General features: G+C 52.0%; 6 protein-coding genes and 1 non-coding gene across 7 annotated transcripts; 3 read left to right on the top strand and 4 right to left on the bottom strand.

Annotated features, from left to right (window-relative positions):
* Positions 1-739: 739 nt before the first annotated feature.
* Positions 740-3,012, bottom strand: CTHT_0030930 (glutaminyl-tRNA synthetase-like protein; the record flags this gene model as incomplete). The annotated part of the gene is made up of 6 exons (XM_006693477.1): positions 740-820; positions 882-1,864; positions 1,923-2,034; positions 2,094-2,254; positions 2,317-2,507; positions 2,573-3,012. 6 exons carry the CDS (start codon positions 3,010-3,012, stop codon positions 740-742), a joined length of 1,968 nt encoding a protein of 655 aa, XP_006693540.1.
* A 927-nt stretch (positions 3,013-3,939) lies between these two features.
* Positions 3,940-4,718, top strand: CTHT_0030920 (uncharacterized protein; the record flags this gene model as incomplete). The annotated part of the gene is made up of 2 exons (XM_006693476.1): positions 3,940-4,622; positions 4,694-4,718. 2 exons carry the CDS (start codon positions 3,940-3,942, stop codon positions 4,716-4,718), a joined length of 708 nt encoding a protein of 235 aa, XP_006693539.1.
* A 553-nt stretch (positions 4,719-5,271) lies between these two features.
* On the bottom strand, positions 5,272-8,736 carry CTHT_0030910 (putative elongation factor; the record flags this gene model as incomplete). Its single annotated transcript, XM_006693475.1, has 2 exons — positions 5,272-8,284; positions 8,561-8,736. The coding sequence occupies 2 exons, from the start codon at positions 8,734-8,736 to the stop codon at positions 5,272-5,274; spliced, it is 3,189 nt and encodes a 1,062-aa protein (XP_006693538.1).
* Positions 8,737-11,669: 2,933 nt separating this feature from the next.
* CTHT_0030900 (uncharacterized protein) lies at positions 11,670-11,891 on the top strand (the record flags this gene model as incomplete). The annotated part of the gene is made up of 1 exon (XM_006693474.1): positions 11,670-11,891. One exon carries the CDS (start codon positions 11,670-11,672, stop codon positions 11,889-11,891), a length of 222 nt encoding a protein of 73 aa, XP_006693537.1.
* Positions 11,892-12,392: 501 nt separating this feature from the next.
* On the top strand, positions 12,393-12,475 carry CTHT_0030890. Its single transcript is given in 2 exon segments — positions 12,393-12,432; positions 12,438-12,475. It is a non-coding gene; the product is annotated as a tRNA-Lys (tRNA).
* A 646-nt stretch (positions 12,476-13,121) lies between these two features.
* On the bottom strand, positions 13,122-15,806 carry CTHT_0030880 (uncharacterized protein; the record flags this gene model as incomplete). The annotated part of the gene is made up of 1 exon (XM_006693473.1): positions 13,122-15,806. One exon carries the CDS (start codon positions 15,804-15,806, stop codon positions 13,122-13,124), a length of 2,685 nt encoding a protein of 894 aa, XP_006693536.1.
* Positions 15,807-17,911: 2,105 nt separating this feature from the next.
* On the bottom strand, positions 17,912-18,731 carry CTHT_0030870 (putative glycolipid transporter protein; the record flags this gene model as incomplete). The annotated part of the gene is made up of 4 exons (XM_006693472.1): positions 17,912-18,209; positions 18,283-18,401; positions 18,467-18,525; positions 18,587-18,731. The coding sequence occupies 4 exons, from the start codon at positions 18,729-18,731 to the stop codon at positions 17,912-17,914; spliced, it is 621 nt and encodes a 206-aa protein (XP_006693535.1).
* Positions 18,732-19,605: the final 874 nt, after the last annotated feature.

Below are 19,605 nucleotides of genomic sequence, written 5' to 3'. Positions count from 1 at the left end.
ATTTGAAGTAGGGAACGTCTGCTTATTTGTGTGCAAATGGCTATGTTATTGTGTGTGTTGAGATTCTGGCCAAGCCTTCGAAATAGCAGTCCCCAGATTCACAGCCGCACAGGAAGGATGACTAATTTCGCAAGTTTTTCGATCACTGACTGGAATTGGTGGTGGGAGATGCCATCACTAGATAGCAGACAAGGAAGGAACGAGGGGGGAGAGAAAGAAGAAGGAATGAGCTACAAGCGCGTGAGATTTGTCAAGCCCTTGTGCTACCAGGGGCTCAGAAGCGTATACTTGCAAAACCTTAGGTTCCTAACAATCATTGTTTCTAGTAAACAATTATATTAACACTCAATACTGGCACAAACCGTGAATATATAGTTGAGGCGATTAATGCACAAACCAATCTATGGGCTCTCGAAACACAGCAACTTGGTCACTTACAGTTATCCTATTGAAATTAATTCCACATACTTTCCTTCTGCCAGCATCCATTCTATCTCTATCTCTCTCCGTGCCTCATATCATGATAGGACTGTTGCATAGCAGGTATGACAAAGGGTCGCCAATCTGAAGCCACAGAGTAACAGTGACCGAGCGACTGTGTCACAAACTGGTAAGAAAAAGCGTTTGGGGAGCAGGTCTGTCTTCACTTGCCACAGCCATCTATCTAAGAACTTGCTCAAACTCAACAATTCTACCACATCGCCACTATCTAGATCACTTTGAGTTGAATAGCAACAGTTCAGCTCTTATCCTTATCCTCCTTGAGTGACACAATGCGGTTGAGAACGATCTTGTTGTCGGTGCTGTCCGAGTCAAGAGCCTAAGAATGCAGTTAGCCAAGCATGTTGATGCGGATCGCGGGACCTATGGGGGAAACTTACAAAGTAGCCAACACGCATGGCCTGGAACCGGACAGTCTCATTACCACCCCTGTGCTGCTTGTCCTCACCCGCAGCCTCAGGCCAAGGAGCACGCGCCTTGACCTCGTCAAAGCCAGACTCGATTACGGCGTTGGGATATACAATTTCACTCTCCGGGTTGATGTCGTTGAGCCAACCACCTTCTGCAGCCGCCGGGTTCTCCGATTTGAAGAGCGAGTTGTAGACGCGAACTTCACACTTATGAGAACCAGCGCCCTCACCAGCGGGGACCCACTGGATGAACGTCTTGGGCTTCTTGGTCTCACGGTCAAAGACGGCGCGGATCTCGGTCACCTTGCCAGTAGCCTCGTCCTTGGCGTAGCTGGTGGCCTTGATGGGGAATGGAGCCTGCAGCAGACCGACCGTCTTGCCGGGCGCAAGACGGAAGTAGTCCTTGCTGTCTACCTCCCGGAAATCGGACCGGTCAATATAGACAGTCTTAGTGAACTTGATCTTGTGCTCGCCCATGGCTGGGTTCTTAGGCGAGAAAGGCACCGTAAGCTCCGTGCCGTCAAACTCATCCGCATCTTCGATGACAACGCGCACGGGGTCCAGGACGAGCATAAGGCGGGGAACCGTCCGCTCAAGGTACTTCCGGACGGTTTGCTCGAAACGGGAGATTTGGATGATGCTGTTGGTGGTGGTGACACCAAGCTCGTTAACGAACTCAAGGATGGCACCCGGAGGAACACCCCTCCGGCGAACAGCAATCAGTGTGTACAGGCGCGGGTCGTCCCAGCCGCGAACGATCTTCTTGTCTACCAGCTCCTTCAGCTTGCGCTTGGATAGGACAGTCCCTGAAATGCTGAGACGGCCGTACTCCCTCTGCATTGGCTGAAACTCGACTAGCTGCTTGTTTAGCCACTCATATGATGTTCTGCTTAAGAAGAACTCAGTGGTGCAAAGCGAGTGCGTGATGCCTTCGAAACTATCGCAGAGACAGTCTATGCATCATAATTAGCCGCTAAATCCAACAAATACGGCAATCTGGGAAGCACCTACGCGTAAAGTCATAGGTGGGATATATCCTCCATTTTGAGCCAGTCCTGTGATGAGGCTTGTCCAGAATGCGGTACGCGGCAAGATCCCACATCTGGGGATTGCCATCGGTAATCTGAATGCGTTAGCGGATGAAAAGGCTTGAGCAAAAACTTTGATCCTCTTCTCACTTACATCCTGTTTCATGCGGAGGAAGGCTTCTTTTGGCTTGTACTTTCCATCACGCATATCCCGGAACTTCTGAAGGTTCTCCTCCACAGATTGCTCGGCATGAGCACACCTGTAACGGGGAAGTGTGCCCTTCTCGCCACCACGCTGGCGCTTAATCTCCTCATCTAAAGTGGTCATGGTCAGCGAACATCTACATTATGCTAGGATACCGGGTCCGTTAACTTACCGTTGCAGTGGCAAACATAGGCCTTTTCGAGAGTGATGAGCTTCTCAGCAAGCTGATAAAGCGTGTCGAAATGGTCGCTTGAATAAGTGATCTTGTAAGGCTCAAAGCCCAGCCAGCGGACCATCTCCTCGATGGCAGTGAAGTAGATCTCCTCCTCGGCCTCCGGGTTTGTGTCATCGAAACGCAGGTAGCTGTGATGATTTAAGGAAATGTCAAAAATTATTCTTTACATGCGAGCCAGGTCGTCACCACGTACCATTTACCCCCATGATACCTCGCAAACCCAAAGTTCACAGCGATAGCCTTAGCATGGCCGATATGGAGATAGCCATTAGGCTCTGGAGGGAACCGTGTGAACACGTTCTTCTCAGGTCGCTCATTGTACACCTCGAGCAGGAAGCCCTGCTTGAACATGGCATCAGGGTCGATGGGTGACTCCTCTGACTTCTCTTTAGGCTTCTTAGGGACAGCAGCACCCTCGGGCACAGCAGTGCTGTTGGCCTTGTTATCCTTATTCTTTTCCTTTGCGGCCTTCTTCGCCCGCTTCGCCAACCGCTTCTTCAGCTCGCCCTTGGATACCCACTCGCCCGTCTCCTCGTCGAACTGCAGCTTGACGCCATTTTCGCCGGTGGGCGTCTCGGCCGGCGCGTCGTTAAGCTGCAGCTTGGCAGTGGCGTCAGTTACCGAATCGGCCATTGTGTGACCTTGTTGTAAGTTGGGTCTTGATCAGGTATGAGTTAGGTCGAATCTAAGAGTCGATCGGGATGGGCGGGGGATCTAGAGTTTTCTGGCGAACACCAATGGATTTGCAGACAATAACAAGATGACCTTTGCCCTTTTGATTTGGCGGTGGGGTGAGGGATATCAGCAGCGGTGCTCTTATGCGGAAGCTGGCGTCCCGGTGAGTCAAGGGTCACTGAAACAGTTGCCCTCTGTTACAGAGGAGGAATCCTGCAAGATTATTATCGGAGGGGCACCGCAGAGACAGGGACGAGGGGCTGAACCAAAACCGTCCAACCGCACCGCTTGGTTTAGTCTTTGAGATAAGGATAAGAGCTTCACTTCCGATAAGATAAGATAATATGAGATAAGGATAGGCGGGACTTGATACATGGTGTGCCTGTAAATTGCCCATTGTCATCTGACACTGCTGTGCGTTGTATGCCAGCCGATGCACATAGAACATTCGCTCTGCTCGTCCCGCTTTTTTCTCCGAAGGCTATTCTTCAGGCTTGTTGTTCTGTGTGATGCATTTTGGTATCTATACAATCGTGCCTTACCTTCTCCTGGCTGATATACTCTAAGCCACTGAAATAATTTTCCGTCAGATCTGCCTGGTACGATGATGAGAACTCTGAGTTAGGTGCCTACCCATATTTGTTGTTGAGAAGCAGTGCTGTCTCTGGCGTTAAAGTTTCACCTATGCCGTTTTTTTATACAATGGCCGCTTCTCCGCCTTTGAGGAAAGGGCTTGTGCACTGATATCGAGGATGCACTTGTCAATTACAAGTTCTAGGATTGCCCTTTCATCATCATTGTGATTTTTAGAATGCTATCTCTCTTTGAGGTCCCAGAAATCTAACCTTCCATGCCCCGACAGTTCGCACCTTTGTCTCTCGAGCCATGGCCGATACATTCAAAATCCTGCCGTTGGAAGAGATTCCAACCCTCACCCAGCAATATGAGCAGCGCAAGTTTACCCCGGTGTCTTCTCCAGTCACACTCCCCGAGACCCCAGTGCAGCCCAAGCTACAGGCCGGCAGCACTCTTCCAATACCATCCAAAGATATTAATGACCGCATCTCTGTTATCCGATGGGACATCACCAAAATCCAGGTTGATGCAATCGTCAATGCAGCTAACTCGTCGCTGAGGAGGGGCGGAGGTGTCTGCGGAGCGATTCACAGAGCAGCTGGCCCAGAACTGGACCGAGAGTGTGCACGACTGAACGGGTGTCAGACAGGACTGGCCAAAAGCACAAATGCGTACAGCCTACCGTGCCGTAGGGTTATTCACACCGTCGGGCCACAGTACACTACAGGAGAGTTCACACCAAAACAGGCTGCAGAGAAACTCTCCAGTTGCTATACCAAGAGCCTAGAACTGGCAGTTCAAGATGGATGCCGGACTATCGCATTTCCCACCATCAGCACTGGTATCTACGGGTATCCCAGTGATAAAGCAGCCCCAGTGGCACTGGCTGCAATCCGAAAATTCTTAGAGGGGCCACAGGGCTCTGGAATCGACCGCGTGGTGCTTTTGATGTGGGACATGAAGGACATCAATGCATATCAAGATAATATCCCGTACGTGCCTATAGTTACAACGTTAGCTTGTTTGCTCTGTGCTATAGTTGCTAAAGTGCACTTTGGAACAGGCTTTACTTCCCTCCTGTCCCTTAATGAAAGGACAGGGGCACTTCCAGGTTGAGTTTGGCATCGAAGCATGAGGTGGCAGTGGCGAAGCCTGCCCCAGATGAGCGACAAGTCCCTACAAAAAGCAGTAGAATCAAATACCGAGTGACTTTGATTTTAACACTTCAATTGATATACTAGTATTAGGACGGTTATTTGAAGGTTCACTTCAGTATGTATGCTTTAGCCACCATATCGGCCATAAATCAAAGGGCCCATGGATCAATGTCGAGTCATCGTGATCAAATTGTCTATCCGAGAACTATTCCCACCCAATGGTATCTTCCCTCCAGTTCAGCCTATGGAGAAATAAAGCCAGCCACCAAAGGGTCTCCGGGCCTTGGTGGTCTGGCGACTCCAAAGCTCAGATACAAAACGGGGGGGCCGCATCGAACACACTCTTTAGGATCATCCTCAAACAGAAACATCCCATTAATTAAATCCTGCCCATGCAACCCGCCGATTCCAGAAAAGCAACTTTTTGTGTAACCCGACCGTCGTTAACGCTGAAGCCAGAGAAAAGGGTGCACCGCCAGACCATCTACTCGTCCTCGTCGCTGAAAACCTCCTCACCACGCTTGCGGCGGGCCATGCGCTCCTTCTTCTTCTTCCGGAGCTCAGAGCTGGTGAGTTTCTTGGCCTTCTTGGGGGCCTCGATCTTGTTGCCCATGGCATCAAATTTCTCGGTCTCATCATCGTCCTCCTGCTTGAGTCGGGGCCCGCTACCCTGGCCCTGGACCCAGTTGTGGCCCGAAGGAGTCATCTTACCGTCCATGACGGCCCAGACTTCCTCTGTGAGGTCCTTGGTAAACTCGGAGCTGTGAGTAATGATGATGACACCACCCTCGAACTTCTTGAGGGCCTTGGACAAGGCACCGAGAGAGTCGCGGTCGAGGTAGTTGGTAGGTTCGTCAAGGACGATAAGGTGAGGGCGCTGCCAGGTGCAAGCAGCGAGGACGACCTTCACACGCTGACCACCGGACAGACCGCGCATGTGAGAGTGAGAAACCAACTCAGCATCGAGACCAAAGTTGGCACAGTGAGCCTCAATCTCCTTGCGCACCAGAGGGCGGAACTGACCAGAAGCCAGAGCCTCTTTCATGTCGACTTCAGCGACGAGCTTCTGGTGAGAAGGCAGCAGCTCGCTGCGGGGCAACCAAGCGTTGTCGGCAGTCATCATCGGCGTCCAGCGCTCATTCTTCTGGCCAACGTTCTCGCCAAGGGCGAATGAGCACTCATACTCATAGCTGTTCTTGAACTTGCGACGAGCATGGATGCCGATGATGCGGCGCTGAGTGCCATCAATCTTGAAAATCTTGTTCATGGCCTGCTCATCAGCCTCGGTAATGACCTTGTTGGCACGGTCCATAGTCTCGCGATCCTCGCCAGTCTGGAAACGCCACTGGATGTACTCAGAAGGAGTCTTGTCCAGGTGCTTCTCGATGTGGGCGAAGGCATGCTGCTTGATGTAGGCGATACGGATGTTCTCGTGGGCCCAGATCTCACCGCTAGTGGGAATCAGTTCACCAGTGAGCAGGTTAATGAGAGTCGACTTGCCAGCACCGTTGGGACCGATGACAGCAATACGGGAGCCGAGAGAGCACTGGAAGGTGATATCGCGCAGCTGGGGCTGAGAGGTGCCAGGGTACTGGAAGGTTACGTTTGTGGCCTTGAGGATGGCCTTAGCCTTGGTCTTGACACCCTCGAGGAAACCAGGCTCAGGGAAGGTGAACTCAATTTCCGAGGCACCAAGCTCATAGTAAGACTTCGCAGAAGGGACGCGGCGGACGAATTCCTTGAGATTACCCTTGTAGCGCTTGAGCTTGAAGCGTTCGTAGTGGATGATGTGCTGGCAAACGTTGTCGAGGAAGCCGCTGTCGTGAGAGACGATGATCGAGGTGCAAGGGGAGTTGATGAGATAATTCTCGAGCCACTTGACGTTCTGGACGTCAAGATGGTTGGTAGGCTCGTCAAGGAGGAGGATATCAGGGGCCTCAAAAACGGCACGGCAGAGGGCCAGCTTCATCTTCCAACCACCAGAGAGTGAAGTAATCTGGTTTTGGATCATCTGATCAGTGAAGCCAAACTCGTTCAAGCGCTTAGTGACCTCTTCAACGGTGGTCTGGACACCAGCCTCCTCGAGCTTCTTCATTGTCCACTCAATGGTGGTCATCTCAGTGTCAGCAGCATCCAGGTCATGCTCGACGAAGACAGTCTTGACCTGATCCTTCGGCGGGAAGCCCTCAACCTGGCCCTTGTTGATGGCGCGCATCAGGGTGGACTTGCCAGAACCGTTGGGGCCGCAGAGACCGTAGCGCTGGCCACGCTTGAGGCGGAGGCGGGTGTTGTTGAGAAGAATCTTGGCACCATAGGCGAGGGAGAATGTGCAGTCGCACAGGTCTTCACCCTCCTCTTCGTCATCCTCAACGTCCTCAGCAATGCCGGCACCAGCGCTGGCACGCTTGCGGAGCGAGTCGACGACGCCCTGAGACTCCTCATCACCAACGACAACAGTGATATAGGGCTTGACAGCCTCAGTCCAGGTGGCAGAGTCGGCCACCTTCTCGTCAACGAGCTGGCCAGCAATGGCGGCAGCGTACTCGAGGACAGGGCCGAACTTCTCAAAGGCACCAGCGTGCTTGCTGCCGAGGATGTCCTTGAGGTGGCCGGTAATGGTGACAATGTCGCCCAAATTGCGGACCTCAGGGATCTTGCCGTCAACAACGTTGCCAACACGGATGAGGGTGTCGAGAGCCTGCTTGGTCTTCTCGCGAGCCTCGGGATCGGCAAGGTTCTCGTAGTTCTTCTGAAGGCCGGGCATCATCTTGGGAAGGAAAGGAGCGATGACGTTTGGATCGTCAACGAGCTTGCACATATTGTCGACAATGACGGCTGACTTGCGCTTGATGGCAGTGTCGCGCTCAGCGAGACCACGGTCAAGCAGGGGAACCATGAGGGCGAGTGTGGGCTCCTGAACTTCAGTGACGAAAGTGGTGGCACCAAGCAAGTGAACAGTCTTGGGGACGTTCTCAGGCTTGGCAATGCACTTGATGAGCTCGGGGATGAACTCCTCGATATCCTTGTTGACGATGAGCTGGCACACCTTCTCCATCGTCTTGTAGGCGTGATCCTTGACCTCCTTCTTAGTGTCCCACATGGCTTCGGAGACGACGGGGATGAGATCAGGGACGCGGAAAGCGGTCTGAGTTGGAGCGGTGCGGACAATGGTATCGATGAAGTCCAGAGCGGTCATCTTCTCGGGCCACTTCTGGGCGTTGCGGAGAGACTCGACAACAGCAGGGAGAGTGGCCTTAATGGCGTTAGGGTTGATGGCCTCTGCGATGGCCAGAGCCGCAGCAATAGCGGCATTCTTGACGGCGGTGATCTTGTCGCCAGCGCCAGCAAGAACACTGGGAAGAAGGGTGACGAGATAAGGCTCGACATGGGCAGAAACCTCAGAATGCTGAGCAATTGCCTGAATGGCAAGCAGCGCCTTCTCGCGAGCAGCGGCATCCTTCTTGTTAGCCAGATTCTTCTGGAGGGCCTCGATAGTCCTATGAGATCACATGTTAGCAACTGTGTTGTTTCCAATCACTTGGGGCGATGCAACAGAAGTGCTTGGCGCATGGCATGAAAATTTTGCCGAGCCAAGGATTGGTGCCTGCAGCGAACGTAACGTCGTGATTGGTCCATGGAACGAAGCCGCACCAGCCGACTGCAGCCCAAGGGAGACCAAAAGCGGCAACGGCGACGTGGGACGTCGCATGGAACGCACACAGAGCGAGCGTCGCTGCAGCCTCAAAATCAGTTGTGGGGCAGGTGTATCTTACTTGACAGGCGTATCGAGATCCTCGATGCGACCATTGATGAACGAGGCGATCTCAGCAGAGGCCTCCTTAATGGCATCAGCCTCCTTGGAGATGGTGAGCTTCTGCATGAGCTCATCGAGGACCTTAACGCTCTTGGCGTTCTCGGCGGCAACCTGAGCGGAAGTGGCGGCGGGCATTTTGGGTGTTCTTTTGTGGTTTTTTTTGTGAAATAGAAAAGTCAAGTCGGTAAAAGTCGAGACCGGGGAAAGTCTATCACTGATAGAAAACCAGAAGGAATCTAATCCTGCCGTCTATCCGTGGAATCCGAAACCTGGAACTGCGACCGTCTATCGGGGTATCTCTGGAAGAGGTGCTGATGACCGATGAGCCCGTAGAATTTCGATGGAGGGTCGAAATGTCTACTCTATCTTGGCTCTTCTAGGAAGAATCGCAAAAAAAGACTGAGTGGAGAGTGTCTCTTAGAGACAAACAGTCAAAAGAAAGAAAGTTGAGGGCGCAATGCGCTTGAAGGAGACTTAAGGATAAAGGAGAAAAAAGGTGAGAAGTGGTAGGAGGGGGAGGGAGGGTTATTATAAGGATTGTGTGCGCAAGCCTTTCACCTGCCAAAAAAAAAGTGCCCCAGGCAAAGTTTAAGGCAGATCCACGGCACAGACCCACATGTGGGGGGTAAGCGGCACCGAAAACTTTTTCTTGCAGTCGCCTCTTCTTTGCGTCCGGGCAACAAGTTTCATCCGATCGCCCTGTGAGGTTTCCCAACTAATTGAGCCCCCACTGATTGGCTCATGGGCAAACAGTTCCGACTCAGATAGCGGCGCCCTATCTTGCTGATCCCTGCTTATCTTTTTATCGGACTAGCCGCTAACCCCGATCCGGCCGTTCGGGAGGGCGGTGGGAGGGCGGTGAGATTGTGCGTTGGCAAAAATTTTCCTCCAAGCGCCGAGACTCCCCTGGCGCGCCGCAAACTTACAGAAGTGCGTTGTACGGATGTAGTGTTTCTGGAAGTTTTTTTTTTTTTTTAAACTTGGCCCAAGTTTCTCAAAGCTGTTCGGTCGAAGGGCCGTGTTTTTGGAGTGATGGTGGAGATTTTGGAAAACCATTAACCGGTCCCCAGACTCCCCTCTTGTCGTGGCGGAAAGGGGAACCGCCCAAGTCATGGTCGACCCGCTGCGTTGAGTATTCGGTGGTCTGTGATAGCTCTCCCACGTCAATGGCGGGGCACGGAGCATCCATCGAATGCCACGCGTTCGTCAAGGTTACGCTACCTTGCTGCTACCAAGGGTTCTCATGCGTAGCGGATACTGTCTTCACCTGGATGCCATCGCCGCAGTGGTTGTGGGTAATTTGGCTTGGACGCAAAAACCAAGCCGATACGGAGCATGCTTGTATAGGCACCCTACTGCACGTGCAAACTCGCTTTCTATATAGCTCATGCTGGTAGTTAAACGTACTTCAATCCCTTCAGTCCGTCAACGTTCAGCCCAACGACCCGCTCTATCGAAGGCAAATTTCGTGAAGCACAGACGGAAGGCTAATTGCGAGCGCGTCCTTGTCAATTAGACCAAAGGTCCGTTTGCCAGCCTGCATCCGCCTGGGCCACAACCTACTATGTGCCCACTCCCTTCAGCTTTGCCACCGCGTACGGTAGCTCTGATTGCTTGTCCCCCACAGCCAAGAGGACTTTTGCGGTCTGGAACATGTTTGGCCCGTTTGGCTCTATGCTGCCGAATCAGGCCCCAATCCGGTCAAAAACAGACGGCCAGCTGTGGCCGAGGAAAACTGTGTCAGCAATGAGATACGAGAGACATTGCGCAGTGAAGTCCTGTAGTTGTTCCAGATGCACGTGAAACGGGTGGCTGGCTGGCCTTTCCGCAGCTAGAGCACCCTAGCCATGGCCACTCGGATTGCGAAATGCATTTTTCACCGCAATTTGTACGGACAGTGACCATTTGCTACGCGCATGATAACTTAGTTGACTTCAATAGCCCCTTGAAGCAGGACCTTGTCAGTGCAACCTTGCCGTTCAACGACCAACCGTTGCGCGACGGATCTCAGACCCCGCGCTTCCGATAAGATAGACCGCGGGGCACGGCCCGGTATGTCCTGGTCACCACCATGGCACCCCGCATTTATCCAGGGTCTCTCAGCCTGCGAAATCCAACATGACCAGGATCAAAGGGTTACCTGTGGAGCTCCCATGGCCGCCACTCGGTTGTTCCGGTTCGATGCACGTGGCTGAGCGCTTGAGATGCTGTCATGTCGAGTTCTAGTCGTTGTCGGGTCCCAGTCCTTTGGACTCGTCATTGACAATCATGAAGGCAATCATGATTATGAGTGGCGTTGGCCCCACACTTCCTTTGAGCAAGGGGGGAGGTTTGCCGTCGAGAATCGGGACACAAATGGCGTTGAAACTAACGACTCCAAGTTCGTGGGGATGTTGACATCAGGATGGCATACCGCAGTATTAAATTCAAAGCTGCACCTATCTCATGCCCAGTGTTGCTAAGTACCAGGTAGTACGGATCGCTAGCGGTAGTTTTGGACCCTACCATGAAGGATGAGACCGATGGCCCGAAGCGATACGATCAAGAATTAGGTAGCCAGTACAGTTGCTACCATTGCAATCCCTGCTCGGTATACCTGCCGCATGGCGTTGTGTACCCTTAGTCTTACTCAGCCAAAAGAGGTTGACGATGACGTATATGGCTCGACGTCACGATTTTACTTCCTCTCCACCTTGGTGCTTACCGTAGACTGGACATAGTGATGAGGAGCTTGAGTTGTTGGTCGACGCCTAAATCACAATTACTTTGTACGGTGGGTGGAAATACTCTCACTCTTCAAACAATCATAGAGAACACAGCTTTAGCAAAGATGTCATCCAGCTCAAATCCCGAGCAGAACCCTCAGAATCCCAATCAACCAGCGCCCTCAAATAACCCAGGCTTGCTATCAGGGCATGCTGAGTGGATCAAGGGAGCCGCCGAGGTATCTTCCCATGTTGAGTTCGCTCCTAGTACTTTACCAGTTCCATTTATACATTGCTTTTTAAACTAGTAGTCGTGGATGATAGGTTAACCTCGTTCTGTAAAAGAGCACAATCGGCACCATCATGGGCTCCCAGTCATGGCGTACGTCGGGCGAACAGGACATGGCCCATGCCCGCGCCACTCTTCAGGCGGCTGTTGAGCATCGCGACCCGGTCAAGAGCGGGTATGGTCGAGCGGAAGAGATTGTCGGCAAGCTTACGGGTTGCGGGGGAATGAAACACGAGGGCGCAGCAAGCAGGGCTGCCGGCCAGAAAAAGGACCAAAATAAACCGAGGAGCGATTAAGAAACACGACTTTAGGTGCGAAGAGCGAAAGCACAACTGGCAACCCTTACGTGGAGGTGGGATATAAGTCATTAGCTAGACTCAAGTTGCCGATCAGCTAGCTGTAAAATAGGTCTACGTTCCACTTAGTTACTGTAATATATTGAAGGTCTTTTGAGATTATAGATGCCCAGTGATATCGTTCATTGTGTCTGAGATCTTCCACAGCATCATACCAGGTTTTTGACTCGGCAGAACCTGGCTGGGGTCGCCTGGAGTACTATCGATCTGACCTTGGCATCAAGGGCTTCGAGCATGGTACGTACATCTATAAGCCGTCGCGACCGTAATTGACACGAAACAGAAACACAGACTCCCAAGCCGACACTGTAATAATTTGTCTCAAGGACAGAAAACAAAGTTCTTGGTGGCTTTAATGGGCAATTAACTCGTTGTGAAACGCTCATCTGCATGTTGATTCTGGACATAAATTTTGAATTTTCGTACCAACCAATCAACGAGGCCGGCGTGGCGCAATTGGTTAGCGCGTCAGACTTTTATAAAAAGAAATCTGAATGTTGCGAGTTCGAGTCTCGCCGTTGGCGTTGGTTCCTGATCACAGGAGCTAAACCTCGTTATTTTTCGTACTATGATCTTGCTGAGCCTTTTCGCACGGATTCCACTAAACAACCAATAGTGCTTGCAAAAAGTGTTACATTTTCCCATCACCGTTTTTTTTCAACCCGCGCCCCTCCCTCGGGCTTTAATGTTGCAGACTTGCTTAAGATTCTCACCAATTTTTAGGTCCTCCAAATAATTCGTCTCTGCAACAACCCAACTAGTCTGCGTTCATTTTGTACTATCTACCTATTAAGTAAGCTGTGCATGATGCTACTAATTTGTAAGCATTTCCTAGCATTTCCCAGGGATACTCGTTCCATCATCATTACCATTCTCATCATCAATAAGCACAAGAAGCATATGGCGACAATTAAAATGACCTGAACGTTGCCATGTATCCGTAACCATGCCACCTCAGCCACCCAAGCCCTGATATTCTCTCTAAACTCCGTTTCGTTCCCACGTAATGATTTAATAAAGCAGTAACAAACGGCCTCACCCTCCCAACAATGAATTATCCATGACCCATTATGATGCCAGATCCCATAAAAGGCACAATGACCCAATCCGTATTCCCGCGTGCGTTGCGAGACTCACCCATCATGATTAAGTGCTAACCTTTCTTCTCACTTACCAACCGGGCTCGCGTTTCGCCCGAGCTGGCAAGTCAAGGCTTCTCACACACAGAATCGGCTCTTTCCCTTTATGTTGAGGACACTTGACGCTGAGACCCAGCTCAGTCATGCAAATCTCTTTAACCTTACGCTTATCATCATCCTCCGGTTGGGACAGTGCAATTTCGTTAAGCAAGGCCCAAGGGTAGGCATTTGCGTACGGACCATTCAAGTAGCGGAAGAACTGGCGTGCCGAGTAGAGCAGTGACACTGCGTTGTCGACTGGCCGTGGTTGGTCCCACACCTGGCGGATGAGGGTAACAAAGGGCGGGTTCCGACAGCCTGGACCGCCGCGGGGATCCGCGCCGGCCTCAAGAAGCTTGATGAGAATTGTCGGATTGGGATTGAAAGCAGCGCGGTGAACATAGCTCAGGCGGGTGTGAGGAGGAATTTCGGGCAGGCAGAAGCGAGAGATGATATCTTCGACAATGCAGACGCGATCTTCGCGGATGGCGATGTCGAAGGCCGTGAGATAGTGCTTTTTCGCGTAGCGCCATTCTAGGTCGTCCTCGTCGGGGTCACCCGAACTATAGATCTCCCGGAACATGTCGTCGGGAGGGACAAGGAATGGGTCGGCGACTTCCTTCATGAGGGAGATCGCAACACTGGTCAAGTTCTCGCTCACAGCAATGGACAATGGTGTCCTTAACTCCCGATCGAATATGTTGACGTCCGCACCCCGCTCCAGCAGAGCATTCACAACTTCGATATCTCCCCATTGACAGGCCAGGTGTAGGTATGTCTGATTTCCGTGGAATCTTGGCTCGCTGACGGCTACACCGCGCTGCAGAATTGCGAGACACAGTTCCCGATTCTGACGCATGAGAGCCTTGTGTAACAGGTACTCGTTTGTAAACACCCGTCTACCGAAGTCCATCAAGCAATTAAAGGTTTCCACCTGACTCCAGGCACCCGACTGCTCGATAATACATATCAGGTACTCCTTGATGTCGTCGTCGGTGACATGGAAGATGCGGTCGCAAAACTCAAGTAGAAGCTTCAGGGCCTTGTAGTTCCCGGTCGAAGCTGCGTTCCTGAGAACCTCTTTGACCTTGGATTCCCGCACGTTGCTCGCATCAGCGACTTTCAACATGGCCTCGAGGACGCCGTCTTCAGACCAGCGAATATGCTTTGCAGCTGCGTCTAGCGGGCAGTGACGGTGTTCTGTAGCATCCTCGATATCCATGCGCGCGCCGTGTCTAAGCAGGATTGTCGTAATTTCTGGGACCTCATGGCGATGTTCAAGCCTTACAGACACCGCGTAAGCTAACGGCGTCCTGCCACAGCGATCCTGAGCGTTCACATCGGCTCCCGCCCTCACAAGAGCGGTCACGGCGCGAGGCTCGGCAAGCTCGCAGGCAAACATCAGAGCCGTTGCCCCTCGATGGGTGCGCTTGTCGAATCGTGCGTCCACATCCGCACCATTATCGACCAGAGCATGGATTAATGCCACACGGTTGCCCTCAAACTCGTCGTGCTTAACGGGGCCGTCGTCGTGGTCGAAGAAGTCCATACGTGGGAGGATGCAGTAATAAAGGGGGCGATAGTCTCGGAAATCAGGGATATGACGGTGCGGGTCGGGGTTTCCACCGATGTTGACTAGCCAGTGTGCGACGGCATAATTACCCCTGGAGCAAGCATATAACAAAGGAGTAAGGCCACTGTTATTATGCGCCTCCAAATCGGCTCCGAGAGCTAACAACTTGGTGACGGTGTCGCGGATTTCGGGAGATTCCCGCGGGGACCAGATCAAAGAGACATAGTGGAGGGCAGTATTATTCCAGGCGTCCCGTTGGTTCACATCGAGGTTGACGTCATTGAGAGCCAACAGTTTAATGATGGGAACCAGGGCGTTTGCGGCAGCGGAGTGAAGAGCCGTGTGGTTGTGGCCTGGGGCAGCATCGAGATCGAGGGACGCGCCGCGATAGATGAGCAGTTCAGCAACCTCGCGCTCCTGGTTGCACATCGCAGTGTGCAGAGCGCGCCATCTCGGCCATTCTGCTGGGCGCTGCGAGGCTGGCCAGGTAGTTTTGAGGGGCTGGCAGTCGCAGGCCCGGTATGAGGGGGCGTCGATGTCAGCACCGTGATCAAGAAGCCACCGGACGACCTCAAGGTGACCGTTTTTTGCGGCGAGATGTAGAGGGGTAGCCCATGGTCGCTGAGCCGGCTCGATGAGCGGTTCGTCACCCAGGTCGGGATCAACGTTTACGTCGGGATTCTCGGTGTCAGGATCGGTGATGATGATGGGCTCAATTTCGATCGGCTTGCTAGGAATGGGACCCGTCGCGTTCAGATCGGCGCCGGCAGCCAGGGCGTGTCTGAGGGTGCCCATGACACCGTTCTCGGCCGCCCAGAACAGGCAGAAGGCATTAGATTCGCGGACATTTTCGGCGTAGATGACGGGGTTGATGATAGAGTAGAACCAGCGGTTGGTGCGGTTCAGAGCAAGCTTGTCTTGCAGATCAAGTCGGTGGGTGATAAGAAGGACAATCTCTGGAGGAAGGCGTAGAATGGGAACCGATGATGCCTTCTTGGACCTGGCCTTGGCCTTGACAGACTTCCCGTCGCCCGGCCGTTTCTTCTTGGGACTAGATGCCGATTTGGTTGCGGCGCCGGTCTTTGGCGGGGCCATCCGAATCATGAAGGGAGATGGCTGAACACTTGCGACTGGAGTGCGCGACAGATCGAAAGGGCGCTTATTAAAGTGTCAGTCGGCGACTGGCCCTAATAGCATCAGTCATTAACAGTAGATGATGGTAAAGGCTTAGGGATGGGTCGGGTCTTGGTTTTAGCTGTCAAGCACTACGGTCAGCCGGTCGCGGGAAGCTGGCCCAGAGTGGGGCTACTCACTGCCGTGGGGTTTGGTGGGGCTTCTTCCGGTAATGCAGCCTAGCGGCTATCTTAGCGGCTGGGTGGGCCACCACTGGGCCTGGAGGTGGGTCGCCCCATTGTAGCGGCTAGAGCCTTGGGAATTAAACCCGTCTTTTCCGCTGTTTTGCGTCTACTGGACACAGGGTTGACAGATAGCTTGAGTTATTGTCAAATAAGAACAATGTAACATTATATGTAGGACAAAGAAAGCCATTGAAATTAACTTTGTTTTTCTTTTCTTCCTTTTTTTTTTTACCAAGCAGGACATCTGCCGGTTTCCGAAGCCCAGGGTGCAGTCCTGTGTTTGAGATTCAGAATGGTCAGCTCTCCGACTAAGGTCTCAATTTAGCAATCTGCAAGATGTTCAAAATCAGACGGAACTCATACCACTAATGAGTCCAAAAATCCTGCAGATGGCGATTTGCCGCTTCCTCCGGCCTCCCCGCGCGCATCCCAAGACACTCTGTTCGAGACCTTGAGATCAACACTGTAGACTTCACTCAAGCCACCCAGACTACTGTTGTTATGTGTTCTTTGGCTGTCCCGGAACATAGCTTCTTTAAAGAAGTTGGCCTTAGCGCAGGTCAAAGCATGAGATGTCATGGCGCTTAGAGATCTGCAAGGCCCGGAGACTCGGAGATGGTCTTTTATTCATCCAAACGCTGTGCCACACCAACTGGAAGAGCCGTTAACATAGTTGCTATCACTAGTTTCTGGTATTACGGGGCTGCTGGGTTGCTCCGCTAGGCGCCGTGTCAGCAAGACCCATTGCAACGGACAGGGTCGGAGTCACGTCCCCACAACCAGGTCCGCATTTCGAATATCAAACCCTTCCAAGAACCACATCAGAACCGCCCACACACCGTTGTTGTACCATAGTTATGAGGTTTCCCAGGGAAATGCACAGATACCTCGTCTCTAATGTATGGAGATCTCCCTTTCCTCATCAGGAAAAGAGTCGCACCTTACGAACAAGGCTGTGGAAGGCTGACAGAGAGGTGCCCGCTCGTCCATCAGAGGTCCACTCTGACGTCAGGCTCTCTAAAATGCCAAGCCGGTGCTGGACCATCCTAGCCTGGACCATAGCACCACCACAGCCAAGCCTGCAGAGCTCGCTCATGGACGCCGAGGACCAAACTTACTGCATTCCAAGTTCAAGTACGGGCTACTTGTGCCAGATGACGATGTGGCACTTTGACTTGCTGGCACAAAAACATGGGCACGTGGCATGGAGCTGAACCTGCAAGGAAAATCACCTCATACAGATCAGAGGCGGAGAGGTTGCTGCTGTACCACTACTGCAAGTGTACAACAATTAGCACCAGGATACGAGCGACAGCCTTTTTACCAACCACTATACCTATCACCGTCCAAGCTTCGTTCTCAGGGATGAGGTGCTCAACAACTAGTTTTATATGAAACTTTAGAGCAATATTTTGAGGAAGCCATGGGATTGAGGGGATAAATTTCTTAGGAAACCCTTTTGCGATCCGGGTTTGTAGCAAGAGGACATCGTCATCTCATTGGACAACAACAGGCGCCACAAGAACCCCTGGGGATGCGATGATATCTGGACTTATTAGCTCTCAGATCTACTACAGCAAGGATGTACACAGTCAGGATTGCTGTTTTCCATATAATACTCGGCGAATCTGGCACGGATTGATGAGATCCATGACTATTAGAGCGCGTATTCGATCACTATGTCTTCGAAAAACGGCAAAGCATTGAGCTCAAGCGGTGGCGGTAGGTCATTTGGAACCAAAGCATGGGTGGAGCCAGGATCCTAGTTTGGATGAGCTGTCGCGCCATGGTGCTTCTCTGCGATGCTCATATCTATCCCCCAAAGCCGGTATGGTGACCAAACCATCGAGATCACTTCCATTGAGCCTCCGGGCTGGTCATGAATTCCTTGAGAATTGCAACAATTGCTTCCAAGGCAGCCAGATACTCCTTCAAAGCCGCGTAAACCTTCTGAAGGTCATCACCAAACTTGGCATAAAAATCCTTGCGATAGGGGCAGGCCTTCAGAGCAGCGGCGAAAAGGCCCCTCGCCACGAAGTTGTGGTACTGTTTAAGAGTGCCTTCATACGCGATTCCGAAAGACTTTGAGAGCTCCTCGGTTGGGTTATTGAGGTTCTGGGTAAGGGCAGCACACAAGAACTCGAGACCTCTAGAGGCATGGAAATAGCGGATTAGCCGTGATCCTTGCACTTTCGGATGACTGCGACATGGAAACAACCAACCTCCCGAGCCACAGCAATCCTTCTGTAGCAGTATGAGACTTGGTCTTGAGCTCGTTCCGCACGAGGTCCTGAAGGTTTTGGGAGTCCAGAGGGGCAGCCAGCTGACGCTTCCGAATTTTCTGTATGGAAACCAGAGGGTTAGCTAGGTCATCTCAGGCCATGCTGAACCCAGGAGTTGCTGTACCTCGACGTTGCCCAGGATGTCATTTTTTACCGGAGTGAAAGCAACCGAACCCAAAAGGTCTAGAACATTTGTGTAAGACTCGTGACTGAGCTCGATAGTGAGTAGAGAAAGCCTAGGTACCGAAGATAGTAGTGATAGACTCAGCAGCCTCGAGAAACTCGCTGGTGGAGATAGCATTGCCCTTGGACTTGTCAACAGGGACCTTAGTAAAGTTGCCCTTGAAGGTGTCGATGACGGTGCCGCCCGGGGGGATATTAACAGCCATGGTCTCTACTGTTCGTGAAAGGATTTCGCTTGGTCCGATTGAAGTGTCGTCAGGTGATGCTGGGTTAGGGAGGCGGATATCGGGAGGTGTGGACAGGAGAAAAGGAGGCGGTCAAACAAACAGAACAGAGTGGACTTGAGTCGTCAGCTTGTCAGGTCCAGCATCCGCCTGCCCCGCTCTCCATGAAACCTACCCCACCCCCACTGCCCCTCACGGCAGCCCCAACGCAGCCTCCAGTGGTTCAGCTCCAGGGTTGAGGCATCAGTCACGTGATTATAAGCGGAGTACCTCTCCGAAACTTTTGTCCACACTGAACCAAGATCCTGCAGGAATTGGTGCCGAGTACTCATATCCTGATGATACCTTGCGAAATAGCATCTATATTATTTATCGTTTCCTTTTAATCATTGCAAGTATACACTATATATCCAGGCCTTTCGGACGATGCGGACCCAAGTGAATCGCTGCCAATTGGCCAGCTACCTTGTCACGTGAGTCTCTGGTCTGACCCACCCAGCAGTCATCTATGAGCCCCGTTGCAAACGTTCGCGGTATTCAGGCCCTGGGATCCGACCACAAAGCTATCTATGCGAAAACATCAAACCCAGCATTCCACTCGATTTCGACCCGGATATCTGATGAGCACAACACGTCATGCAGAATACAAGTAGCTCATTCCATACCTCAAGTTTGCTAGTACACTGGGTTGATGACAGCAAATGCAAACTGCTTGAGACGACCTGTTCGTGTCACCTAAACTCTTGGCTCAGCATTAATGTGTAAAGCAAAGCTAGGTGGGAATCCATCACAACTGTGTATGTAGGTGCGAAACTTTCAACAGAATCAGGGTCCTGTTTTTGTTTACATGACGTCA

This window comes from Thermochaetoides thermophila (assembly GCF_000221225.1).
Source record: "Thermochaetoides thermophila DSM 1495 unplaced genomic scaffold scf7180000011816, whole genome shotgun sequence".
Taxonomy (NCBI): domain Eukaryota; kingdom Fungi; phylum Ascomycota; class Sordariomycetes; order Sordariales; family Chaetomiaceae; genus Thermochaetoides; species Thermochaetoides thermophila.
This window is presented reverse-complemented; position numbering and strand designations above follow the sequence as displayed.